At 44.6% G+C, this 12,993-nt stretch overlaps 1 protein-coding gene across 1 annotated transcript in view; it reads left to right on the top strand.

Annotated features, from left to right (window-relative positions):
* Positions 1-3,921: 3,921 nt before the first annotated feature.
* PLCE1 (phospholipase C epsilon 1) overlaps positions 3,922-12,993 on the top strand; it is a 212,689-nt gene continuing 203,617 nt past the window's right edge. Inside the window, 2 exon segments of the mRNA XM_014565458.2 lie at positions 3,922-4,107; positions 4,109-4,204. Of these exon segments, the coding sequence (XP_014420944.2) occupies positions 3,922-4,107; positions 4,109-4,204 (282 nt within the window).

The following is a 12,993-nucleotide window of genomic DNA, read 5'->3' as shown; positions in this document are numbered from 1 at the left end:
GGCGCTGTCCTTTATGTTACCCAGTGCCCTATATCCCGGCTCATAAATTCCTCTGGAAATTCGGAGCCAGGAAAAAGTTTGTCTCCGGCTTAAACCCTCACATTGTTTTTCTGATTGGATGACATCTGGGATACCCCCTAAGTGTGTTTCTCTTATTACTGCATTTGCCAAGAAGCTCAGAGCTAAATGCAGCGGTTAACAGTAGTGGCTTCCCTCAGACAACTCAGGCCTCTGAGTCCTTCTTAGATCTTATGTATGTTAATATAAAAACCACACCAGATCCTTCTGCGGCATTCAACCAGGGCATAAATCCTTCCTGCTAGATGACACAGTAAATGGACTCAGAAATGCATGAATACTCTTCCTCACGGCCAGCTGTGTCCGTTGTCCGGCCCCTTCCCCACTCCCCATCGGAAACAACAACAGTAACAACTGATACATGGTAGGACCCGCTCTGGACCTGGCACTAAGTCCTTTCTGTGTATTTTTCTCATTCAACAACCTTATGTTTGGGGCGACTATTATTTTCTTTATTTAAAGATGAGGAAAGTGAGGCACTGAAAGATTAAGTATCCAGGCAAGGTCTCCCTCCCCACCCTTCCTTCACTAGTGGTAGACAGTCAGGCCAAGGGGTCACATTAGACTCAAAGAATTCCTTTGGTCCTGAGAATCCTGGTGGCAGAGAGGCCTTGACCCATCTGGTGTTGGCTTGTTTATGTGAGTAATTAGGAAGCCAACCACAAACAAGGGAGGGGGAGAATTGATGACCATGGAAGACTGGAGAAACCTGTCTGGCTTCTGACCATCCTGAGATCTATTCTGAACTCCAGTTCATCCTGTTTATTTGGGGAATCCCATGGAATCTCAGAGATGTCAACCCATTTTTTGAAATGTGTGTGGGGTCAGGCTGTGGTTGGAGGATGGTTCCTTGGACATCCCAGTTTCCCCCAGACTTAGATCTGTTGGGAGGCCAGGGTGGCCGTGGGGTACAAGGGTGCCCCATCCACACTAAGGGGGCAGTAAAAGCATTCCCCAGTGTTGCCTGACTTCCAGGGCCAGCTCTCAGCAACGACCCAGTCAGCCCATTTGGTTGCAAGCCCTAAGCACATCCTACATGGTGGCTTCCTTTGTACCTTCTTCTCACTCCTCTTCACACTGAATACAAGAATGGCCATGGATAGGGACAGGATAGGAAATTGTGGTGGCCAATCACAGTCAGGGTGACTGCCCCAGCCCTGGCTTAGTAGACAGACTGGGTAAGCATAGTCCTAGTTTGGCCATTGGGCTCAGTTGGGAATGTGTCCACAGTCAATATGCAGATGCCTAAATGTGATCAAATAATAAGACAGTTTAATAACAAATTGTCCAGAGTTTTCACATTCAAAAACATCTCTCATTTAGTCAGTCAACAAATATTTGTTGAGCCTCCCCCTGTGCTGAGCATCATGCCAGATGCTGGGGACACAGCATCAAGCAGACTCACCAGGCCTGTTGATGGGGGCACACAGAGAGCAGTTCTGTGGGCCGTTGCCCTGGCCGTGGTCTAGTGCTGTGCTCGGGAAGCCTTGTCTTTTGGAATCGCTTTGGGTGGCTCTGCCTTTGACCTGGAGATAGTATCATTGCTCAAAACGTTTTTGGAACTGCCCTTTAGGAATTGCCTTCAGAGCTAGTCTGGGCCACACAGGAAAATCTCACTATTTTATAGCCACACCTAGCTTGTGACCAAAAATGGTCTTGCCCAGCTTGATGACCCACTTTATTCCCCAGACTTGGCTCTGATTGACTTGCCTGTGAGCCAAAATTGCCTCTGTCCTCTAAGGATGGATATTTACCACCGCTGAGCCTATTAGCAGTAATTTGGATAATTCTGAAATAATGTCTCACTCGTCCAAACTCCCATTGTCCTGTGCCTTTTTTGTAACACGTAGCCCAGTCTCCCTTGCGGTGGAAGGACTGTTTGTCTATAATACTCTGTAGTGTCCAGCATGGATTGGATGTTCAAAAAGGTATATTTACTAAAACGCAATGTACAGATTCTGAAGGATGTTTGCAAGAAGTGTTCCAGAATTGCTCTGAGTGACAAGAGTGTTGTTGGAACAATAGGCAGTGTAGTATAGATGGAATGTGTGGCCTCTGGTGTCTATCAGGGCTGACTCCAATCCCTACTCGTCCCCTTTACCAGCTGTGTGGCTGGCCCTATGCAAATCATTCTTCCCTCTGAGCCCCCATTTCCACAGCTGTGCAATGGGGATCATGATACTGCCTTTCAGCAGCTTTTATGAGGACAAATGAGAGTATTCACTTAATGCCCTAAGTACAGTGCCTATTGCATGCATAGTACACTAATTCAATAAATGGGATTAATTGTTTTATTTTACTATTGTTGTTGTTGTCGTATTGGAATAAATTCTCATTTGGATGCATAAATGCTGTTTTTTTTTAAAAAAATGACACCTCACCCAGCATTCCCATCATTTAAAATCAAATGTCGCAGAGATTTTATGCTGGAAGGAACCCTAGAGCGCACCTCAGTCCAAACTCCTAATGTGGTGGAGACCCAGAAAGGGAAGTGGGTTGACTAAGGTCACATTGGTTCACAGCAGAACTGGGCCAGGCTGGAGCTCCTTTTATGCGACATTTGATTTTTGCCCCTACATCTGGAGGTTTTCCACCTTCCTTTCAGGGACCTGGCAAGCAGACCAGGAGCTCCAGGGCCTGGCACTCCTGTGCAGCAGCAGCCAAGGATGTGGTTTATGCATCTGGAGAGCTGCAAACACATGCTTCCCACAGCTTTGCATCGTAACACTGTCACTTTGCAGAGTGCAGAGTACACTGACAGTGGTGTGATTGTGTGGCTAGTGAAGCCGGCAGCAGCAACGGACTGGTGGTTCAAGAGCACACCAGACAAACCTGGTACCACTGCTTACCACCTCACCACTACTCAACCCCTCTGAGCTCCAGTTTCTTCATCTGTAGAAGAGCAACACTAATGGTACCTGCCTCATAGGGTTGTTGTGAGGGTTAAAGGAGGTTTGCACACAAAGTGCTTGTTAGCACAGTGCCTTGCACATGGTAAATACTTTTTAAAATTTCACATTATGATCAGTAACACATCCAAAAACAGTCTGCCTCTCGCATCCCCACCAGCCTCAAGCCAACCTCTGATCAGTTGTGAAACCCTACATGGGCTCTCTCCTGAGCAGTTCTATTGACAAACCCTTTACCCTTCCCTCACCCCTTTCTCACCCAGCAGTGACGTGGCCTCTCAGATCCTCCCGACCCACCCCGATCAGGGACCATGAGATCCTGAAGTAATCAACAGCAGCTGCCTGTCAGGATCAGTGTTGAGAAGCCCTGGGCTTACTTACTCATCAAAAGTTAAGGGAAGAAAAATGGACTTCTGGCCTAAAGAAACACTGTTTTTCTTGGGAGATGCCTTTCCTTTGAAGGCATTTGCACCTGTGGGAGGCTCTGGCCTCCTGTATTGTGGCAGGCTCCCAAATCCCTGGACTAGTACCTCCCACCATTACTACCTTGATACCAGGTTCTTTGCACTCGAATACACTGAGTTCTCTTTGCTACCTTCTTTAAAATCTCAACTAAATCTATGAGTAATTGAAAAGTTCTGAATTTCTATTTGGAAAACACAATACTGGGTGAGACTGGAACAACCCAAATAACCCTAAATTTACAGAGACCAGATTCATAAAACCCTAGGGTGAAATTTTTTTTTCTCATCTAGAAAAGTTGTATTCCACTGTGGTTCTTACAATGCCCTGTCTCTGGATGGGGGCCCTCCCTTGATTCTGGATATTACATCATTTTATTTTGGCTAATGTAAACACTCATCACCCCACGTGTTACAGGATTTTTAGTATGATTTGAGATGGGGCTTCACTTGGAGGGTCGTTGCAGTGATTAATGGTTTCAGAAGGAAGTGCAGCAGGAAGAGGCTTTGCGGGAATGGAAGAGGTGAGGCAGCTCCATGTGAGATTCTGCAAAGGGATTAAGATTTGGCACCGCACTTGGTTTCTGTGCAGCCTCTTAGGCAGAGAGCCTCAGGAGAGGGAAGCAGGCTGTCAGCTGGGGCTTTGCACGCTCTCAGCCTGCCTTGAGGGTTGGTTGGTTCTTGCCTCTCTCTGCAGTACCCAGTTTTACCTTACTAAAGGATGGATGTGGATGCTGGAGGCTTAAAGAAAACCAGGTAAGGGTTCCCGTTGTCCAAGACGTCCCCCGATGTTCATAATGTATGAAATTCTGGGGACTGCTCTTTTTCTCACACCGCTGTGCAGTGTTAGCCAAAACCCAATTCCTCTGAGACGTTTCACAGAGAGGATCAGGGAATTTGCTTTCCTAGTTAAGAAAGTTTCTAAAATGTTTTAACCCAAAATACTTAACTACAGAGATGCAGATTTTTTCTTCCTTTGAAATCACAGCTTTAAGATTTATTTCTGTGCATTTTAATCCACATGGTTTGGAAAGGAATCCTGAAGGTTTGTTAGATGTATGTTTTCCTTCCCTTTATAGTGGCCTGTGGTGTGTTATGTATGTATCAGTATCTGGTTTAATGAAAACTTCTAATTCATTGTATTTTTCATAATGCTGGCTTTTGAATGAGTTCATCTACTTTTTGCAGATTTGATTTTTTTGTTCTTTTTTATATTTTGGCTTTTGTGAATACTATGCTAGTAAGAAATATCCTTAAGTATAACTAATGTTTAAGAAGAAAAAACTAAGCTTAAGAGACCAGTGCAATCATATTTGATAGTATCTCTGATTGAAATGATCTACATATTTTTTGATGTTTGAAATATACCTTATTAAAACAATTTTTTCTGTATAAATGTCCATAGTTTGTGGGACCGGTGATGCAGCTTATCTGTGTGGTTAAGCTATTTATTGACAAACATTAAAAGCATGATAGATCTTTGATAAGATTAGCTCAAGAGATAATTGGAAAAGTAGTTTTCTGCTCACCACCAACTCAATTCCAAATTCTGTTGCTTTTCTTTAAAAAAAAAAAAAATTCTGGGGTTAAAAATAACCCAGAATAAAACTTGAAAACTGTTTTGTTTCTCTGTATTTGGCTAACTTCATTGCAAAGTACTGTGTTTAAGGAATTCGAGCTATGAAGACTACTCTTGAAATGGCTCACACAGCTCTATCTGCAAATTTCTATAACCCTTTTCAAGAGCATATGATTTTTTATGAGTATTCAGATTAAAGTTTTCAATTAAATGTTCATTCCTTCTACACCCCTGGTTAATGGGTAACAACTCTAAGAAGATAACATGAGGAATCGTGTCAGTTCCCTGACACAAGCTCATTTTTCCTGCATCCAAAGGAATGTGGAGTTGTCAAGGGGGGGGGCATTTGACACACCTGTTTACCTTGAGGGTGGGGGTGTCTTGTTAGGAGTGAATGCCTATGGCTTTTGTGGTTGATGGACAGATGCAGGGACTCCCGATCTCTGTTATTTATTTAAGATAAAATGTTTCGTTGAATGTAGGGGACTCCAACTCTACATCTTTGGTTGGGTGAGAGGAGGTCTCTACATCCACTTGTTCCTACTGTTTCTGTTTGATGAGCCCTTTTAGTTCACGTGGTCTCTGTTTCTTCCTTTGGGAAACAAGACTGGCAGTAGGGTCTCCAGCATTCTGTATTACTTGAACCTAGCACTTCAGCCATTGTGTTTTCTTTCAGTGGGATGGCGAGTAATAAGGCAGGCTTGAGGCTGAATTTGAGAAGGTGTGAGAACAGCTGTAGTCTTTAGGAAAAGAGAATCACGCCAAGGATTAAACATGCAAACTCCTAACTGTGCTGTGTTCAGTCTCTTCCAATTATTGGCGAATCTAGACAAGCTGTTGTTACAAATGCTTTCCATCACTGAGCTTTAAAAAAATAAATCATGCCGTGTAGTGTGGAAATGGCAAACCCTGATGTCCTGACTTGAGTCCTTTGTCATATTGATGTCTTCTAAGGGGTATCCTTAGTCCTCGAATATTTTTGGAAATATTAAGCAAAATGGATTTTGTTAACAAAGTATGATTTGTCAATGTACTACTGTATCTTCATTCTGCCTTCTTCCTCCTTACCTGTTGTTTAGGAGAGAGGGGAAATTGTCCAGGTTAACAGTTGAGGAATAATTACTGAGAACATCCTAGAATTGTTGCCACGAATTATCCTCTCCCTCTTAATGTGCTGTTGATAAAGGTTCTATTCATTTGTTTGTTGTTTTTATTTCTATTAAAATAGTAAGACATGTGTGGGGCTGAAAAAAGTTCAAACAGTACAAAAGGTAAATAACCTATTATAGGTTATTACAAGTTATTGAAAATAGTTGCCTGTATTATACTTCAATTAAAAAAAAAAACCCTCCTCCATGGAGTCCAGAGCCCCAGTTCTTCCCTGGGCAAGTCTGAGAGAATTCTGGGGAGGAACTAACAGTGCTTTCCAGCCGCACTTCCCAGACTTGAGCAAATATTAGCAAAACCTGCAGAGATGGGTGAACCACAGCTTCGGGGCCTCCACCCCGGAGATGCTGGTTCTAAAAGGCTGGGGTTGGGCCCCAGAATTGGCATCTCTAGCAGTTTTCTGGGTGCCGATGCTGTCTGCCGGGACCCCACTTTGAACGGCGCTGGTTTCAAGTGAAGGACTCCTTCTTCTGCGTCTATTTTTCACTTTCTCTTCTCCGGTTTTCAGAACGGCTGCTGCTGAAAAGAATAGCTGCGCTAACCCACTGGGAGAAAACCGTGGTGGCAAATAAGATCAGATAGCAGTAATCAAAATCTGGGTGAGAGAGGAGTAGAGATGGGGGGAGGTATTCTGTGGGAGTCACTGGGGTGTGTGATGTACACACAGAGTGAAGGGCATTGCCTATGGCTGGGCCACCGTAAGTCCTAGCTTCAATTACAATCAGAAATAATGCCATCAACTGGCGTGAGCACAATCTCCACTAAAAATCTCTTTGTATGGGTTGTGATTTTGAGAACATTTACCATAATTATGCATATAGAGATACACACACACATAGGTGCTGGCAAAGAGACCTGTCTCTGCCCCCACTCACCTCCACTTCCCTGTGAGTATCACCATGCCTGCTCTGTCCTCGGGCAGGTGGCACACATGGATCTGCATGACACAAATGAACCCAGCTCACACTTTGGTATTGATGAGAGTATTTTCCATGAAACCAGCCCGAGTTGTAATCAGGTTTGTTCTCATTGATGTGTGGCCTCAAACAGCGTTTACTGGGGGTCTTATGTGCCACGCACTGCTAGGCCCTGAGATACTGCAGTGAGCTGGACAGATGTGGTGCCTGCCTTTAGGCTTCAGATATTGCAGAGATTCTTGGGAAAGGAGATGAGTAACGCAGCACAGGGATGGAGAAGGCGAGACGATAGAAGAGAAAGGGAGGACTATGTGACACCCATGGTAGGTGCTTAGCAATGACTGGGTGTATGTGTACCCTTTCCAGTTCATGTTCAGTTGAATTAAACAGTTACTCAGTGCAAGTCATGATATTAGGACTATAGGGGATACCCAAGAGGGTAAAACATAGTTCTTGCCCTCAAAGAGTTTGCTGTTCAGGAGCAAATGATACAACCCTAACAGTCCAGCCATTCACAAAGAGCTTCCCCATACGTTGTGGTCCCTGTGTGACAGTGTGACATGGTTGGATAATAAAATATAAGCACGTCTCTGACATCTACTTCTGCCATTTCCTAAAGAAGCTATTGCTGTAAAAAGAACACAAAGGTAAAACACCTACTGTGTTTTATTTAAAGTTCATTTCACACCCTGATTTGCTTTGCCGTGCAGTGCCAGTTGAATTCAAACTGCTTAGACATCGAATACTAATAATTTCCATGTTCTCACCTGCGACATGAATCTATATCGAGAAGCAGCAAGTGTATATGTGTGTGGAGTGGAAAGGGGTTTTGCCTGACTCTGTGTCTGTTCTTTGATTTCTCCATTGGGGTCAGTCTAGCTTAGGAATCCAGTGGGGTCAGCAAATCACACCCATGAGGAAAGAACTGTGCAGCCACTGCAGGCTTAGGCAGGTGCACGACACAGGGAAGCCTTGGGGCATTCCAAAACCATTTTGCAACAGTTGACAAAGGAATTTGTTATACACTGGCACTAACTGAGAAAAGACCATCTAGTGGAAATGATGAGAACAGAGATAGGAAATCAATTGGATGGAAGCTGTCCTGTGCGTACCCCAGGGGTAACATGCCCAACTCTCCTTTTTGGTCCCAGTACCACGACTTGGGAGCATACAATAGGAAGCTTTTGAAGGCTAATTTGGGAAGCTGAGAAAGAGGCTGAAGATCAGAACCTTTTGTGATCATTGCAGAGCTCTGGTCGGAGAGAGAGAGAAAGAGAGAGAGAGACAGACAGAAAGATAGACAGATAGCTGCAATACATAGTAGCCATGAAACAGATGGAAATTGAGGGTCCTAGTAAGAGCAGGACACAAGGCTGTTGAATTTCTCAGAAATAAAAGGCTCTCTGGAGACATCTGGCAAAGAAGCGTAAGAAACCAGGGTCATGAAACAGATTATCAGGGTAGTGGAGAAATCCAAAGAGCCTCAGCATAAAAATGCCATCAGGAAATGCCTAGTGGGTGGAAATAGCCAACAGCTAATGAAAATATGGCCGTAGAAAGGGGTTATGGGCCACCTGACAAGGATAATGAGATTGAGCTGGAGACTGGAATAGGACTGGCCAAGCTAAAAAATTGGGCCAATTAGTAATAATGAGGGTGTTTACTCACTTGTAGATGGGCAAAATACCTCCCTGGGATGAATTAGGACAAATGATCATTTCCTGTGCTAATGATTTTACAGACGAAAAGGAAGAGAAGCGCCGTAGAAGGTGCAGGAAGTATCTGTGTGTGACCACTGTGATTTAATGATCCCGATAATTTTAAGATTAACGGTCTGATGCAAGGATGGAAAACCATGATAATGTATACATAACAGAAGAATTAAGAAAAATGTGAATTGTGACTATGAAAAAATTGTCAAAACCTCAAGAATCTTGCCAACTAATTTTTAAAAACCATTACCAAAACCTTTGGAGAAGCACGAAGTATGACAGTATTCAAAAAACCATTTAGGGGGTTGGATTGAGACGAACTAGCTTCCTTTCCCTACTACCTTCTTTGGCTAAGCCGATAAGAATAAATAACCCTTTGCTAAACACTTACTGCTTGCTAGGCATTGGGCAGAACCCTCTACATGCTTTGCTTCATTTGACCCTCATAGCCCTGGAGTTTGGGATAATAATCTCTATTTACAGATGCAGCTCAGAGAGGGATGCTCAAGGCAGAGATACTTCCCTGAGAAATAGATATCTTTCAGGAAAAATCGAAAATTAATTCAGTTGAAAGAACAGGGAAATCCATCTGGGAAACCCGTGAAAAAGATCCAAATATAATTTTAGGAGCATCCTCTAGAAAACGACGTTAAAGCAAAAATAAGAAGGCCTTTTAAAGTAATTGGAGGGAAGGAACCAGCCAAAGACCCGGTAGAACCTTTGTAGATTATCAGAACACTCCCTTGGATATATGAAAAGGAGCCAGCAGGCATAATAAATTACTTGCCTTGATCTTTTCAGAAAAATACATCAAACTGAATAACAGTCTTAAATTATGTTTGGAAGCAGAGGCACTAGGTGGAGTAGTAGTAGATGCACAGAATGTTCTAGACCTAGCCGACAGATTGGATGTGGATGAATCACGGGGACAGCTTGGCGTTCAGCCAAGAGCTCTAAAGGAATTCAGAGGTGAAATCCTGGGGCTGATGGTAAAAGCAACTAATCTTTAGCTTCAAAACCCCAGCAATCCCCTAAACCTTTGCTGTCTGCAAAAGGCACCTGACTCCATCTCTCTTCACTACTTCATTTGAACATAAATTGTAATAGAGATATGTTAAACATGAAATATAGTCAATCAAATAAGAAAATATGTTTAAGACAGCAGTGATTTTGAATTCCCAAACCCTGTTGTGTCACAGTTTTGAAAGCCTTTGTGGACATTTCATTCTTGAGATTGCTGAGAATTACTCAGCCCTTTACGATCATGTAAAATAAGCTTATAGTTATTCATGTGAACTCAGTAGCAAAAGCGCATAGAAACAAGTGGGCAGTGACTCAGGGTTTCGAGAAAGTATTCATCACACAGTTCTGCTTCACTTAAAGGGGAGAAGATTCCTGCAGCCTCGGAAATGGGCGCCCACTCTTTATTAATTAAATAAAAGGCATGTGGAGGATTTGGAAACTACTCAGCTTCTGAGCCCCTAACTGCAGTCCAGCTGCCCGATTCGCCTGGTGGTCTGGCCCTGCTCCCAGCTGGCTCAGGCCTTCTTCCCTTTCTCGTGGTCTTGACTTTGTCTAGCCTGGCTGGATGACTAGTCCAGGTGCCCTGTTCTCTGCTTTGCTCTAGGTAGCCCTAGTTCTCTAGTGCATGGGGTAGGGGTGTGTAGAGAGTTGTAGAATGGGCCCGGTGGGGGAGCTGGCCAGAGTCAGAACCATCAGAATTAGTGCAAGGTGAGATGGAGAGGCCGGGACAGGGAGTTGGTCAGGGTCAAAGCAAGCAGGAATCAACGAGAGATGGGAACTGGGGTTCAAGTCATTTAGTCATTGAACTGGTCTTTTTTTAGTACAATGTGCTGGCATTGTCCTGAGGATACGAATGAGACAGCCACTGTGAGAAAGATAAATGAGTAAACAATTACACTAGGGTGGGGTCTCTCCACCTCAGTCCTGGTGACATTTTGAGCTGGACAGTTCTTTGTTGTGCCGATGGTCCTGTGCACTGCAGGATGCTTAACAGCATTAGAAGCCAGTAGCATCCTCTCTCACACAGAGTTGTGACAACCAAATACGTCTACAGACCTTGCCCAGTGTCCCCTGGAGGCCAAATCGTCCCTGTTGAGAATCACTGCAGTAGGGTATGATAAGTGCCTGAATGAAGAAAGAACAGGTGATCACAGGAGCTCCTGGGAGGTGCCCTTAATTAAGCCAGGAGGGGAGTCATCTCAAGAGTAGACTTGCAGGGTGAGTAGCCCTCAGGTCAAAGTTGGGAGGAGGAGGGTCAGGAAGGGACGTGCTTTAGACCCAGGGAACGACCTAGACACCAGCAGGAGGGACCCTGGGCCAGCTGGGCGGTCACTCATGGTGGTGCACACTTCTTTTCGTGTACAACGTTATCAGTGCCTGAGGGGCAGTGTTTCACACCCAACGTCCGCCAGCACCTTTTGGCTGCTGTGCTTAGACTCAAGCAGCTGCCCCCAGGGAAAGAGCCATGTTGGCTCAGAGACGCTTAGCCTGGTGATCACAGGTGCAAGGGAAGAAGTAGGTATCCAGTCTCCTTCCTGCTGAATTTTCCTTAGAAGACGAATTTTGACTAATTGCCTCTTTCGGTTCTAATGTCTATTTTCGATTAGCTAAATCTAAATCAAATTAGAGTAAGATTCAAAACTTGTTAGCAAAAAAGTTCTTTTCTCACATGGCCACCCCAGGAATTTTTCCCAATGCTGGTAACTCTAGCAACTGTTGAACAAAGAATATGTTTTAATCACCTTTCAAATGCTCCCCCTCTTCCTTCTGCCTCCTCTGTAACTGATTCTTTTCTGGAGAGACAGGTTTTTATTTCTGCCAGGAGAGGGCTGTGAGCCACCTGCTGGGTCTCCCTCAGGGCTCACACATTTTCAGGGAGGATGCACTCTGTGTCTTCGCTTTGGCCCTATCCCCTCTCCACCCCACCTCTGCTGCAGGCTCCTTAATCTCTGTGGTACCTCGTGGGCCCTTCCATTCCTTCATGATAGAAATTGATGCTGAGCACTTGCCATGTGCCACAACCACAGGGCTGTGTGGGAGAGGAGTGGGGGAAAGGGAAACAATCAGGTCTGGTACCATACTAGCTGCTTTCACATAGGATATGTCCTCTGATCCACTCAGAAAACTCCACTCTGTGGGTGGTATCATCCTCATTTTAAGGATGAGTAACAGGTCTGATTTCACACAGCTACTAAGGGGCACGGGTGGGATCATAGCCCACCTGCTAGACTCTGAACCCATGTTCCTTCCACTTCCATGTTCTGGAGGAACCACCCAGGCCCATGGGCCTTGCTGTGGCCCAACTCCCAAGGCCATTAGGACAGACTGGTCAAGGTCTTCTCAGGATGCAAGGCAGATCTGGACTTGAGTGACCTCCAGGACTAAAAGTGAGCCTGTCATCTCCAGCTGTTCTGGGGGGCTTCTTGTGATCCAGATTCATTTTTTATTAGGGCCATCACTTCATTGCTTGATTCACAGATTCCTGAAGTGACTTCACAAGCAGGGACCCAGGTCCTCTTTACCCTCCCGGCTGTCCTGGTTTCTGCTCCCATGGGCAGCGTGGAATGATGGTAAAGAGGCCAGGACCAGGATTTAGGAGACCTCGAGACTAGGTACCCTTGCCTTCCATTTGCTGTTTGGCCCTGAGTATGCTGCTTATCCAGGTGACTCATTTGCAAAATGCTGAGCCAGCCATAAACCCTACCTAGTTGTCTCCACTGGTTGCCTGGGGTTTGGAATAACGTTAGGGCTATAAAGGCAAACAGAAAAGATGCATTATCTGTCACTATCAAGAGGTACTGTGTCAGCGCTGCAGGGGACAAATTACCATTGAATTGGCTCATAGTAGGAACTTAATGCATGTGTATTCAACAAAGGAATGAAAGAAACTCCATCTGGAGGTGAGTTGCAAAGAGGAATTTGTTATCAGCAAGTCTGATTTCCCTGTCAGCCAAGCAGTATAATAAAGAGGACTCTCTCTGAACAGTCAGCTGACACTACATGTTAGGCACAAAGCACTGTGGCTTCTACAGAAGAAAGTACTAAGATTAGACCCAACAGGATCCACTGATTACCCAACCCTCTCCTCCTCTGACGGATGATGAAGTTGAAGATCAGAAACATTAGTGGCCAGGTCAAGTTCACATA

Source organism: Camelus ferus, chromosome 11 (assembly GCF_009834535.1).
Source record: "Camelus ferus isolate YT-003-E chromosome 11, BCGSAC_Cfer_1.0, whole genome shotgun sequence".
Lineage (NCBI taxonomy): Eukaryota > Metazoa > Chordata > Mammalia > Artiodactyla > Camelidae > Camelus > Camelus ferus.
This window is presented reverse-complemented; position numbering and strand designations above follow the sequence as displayed.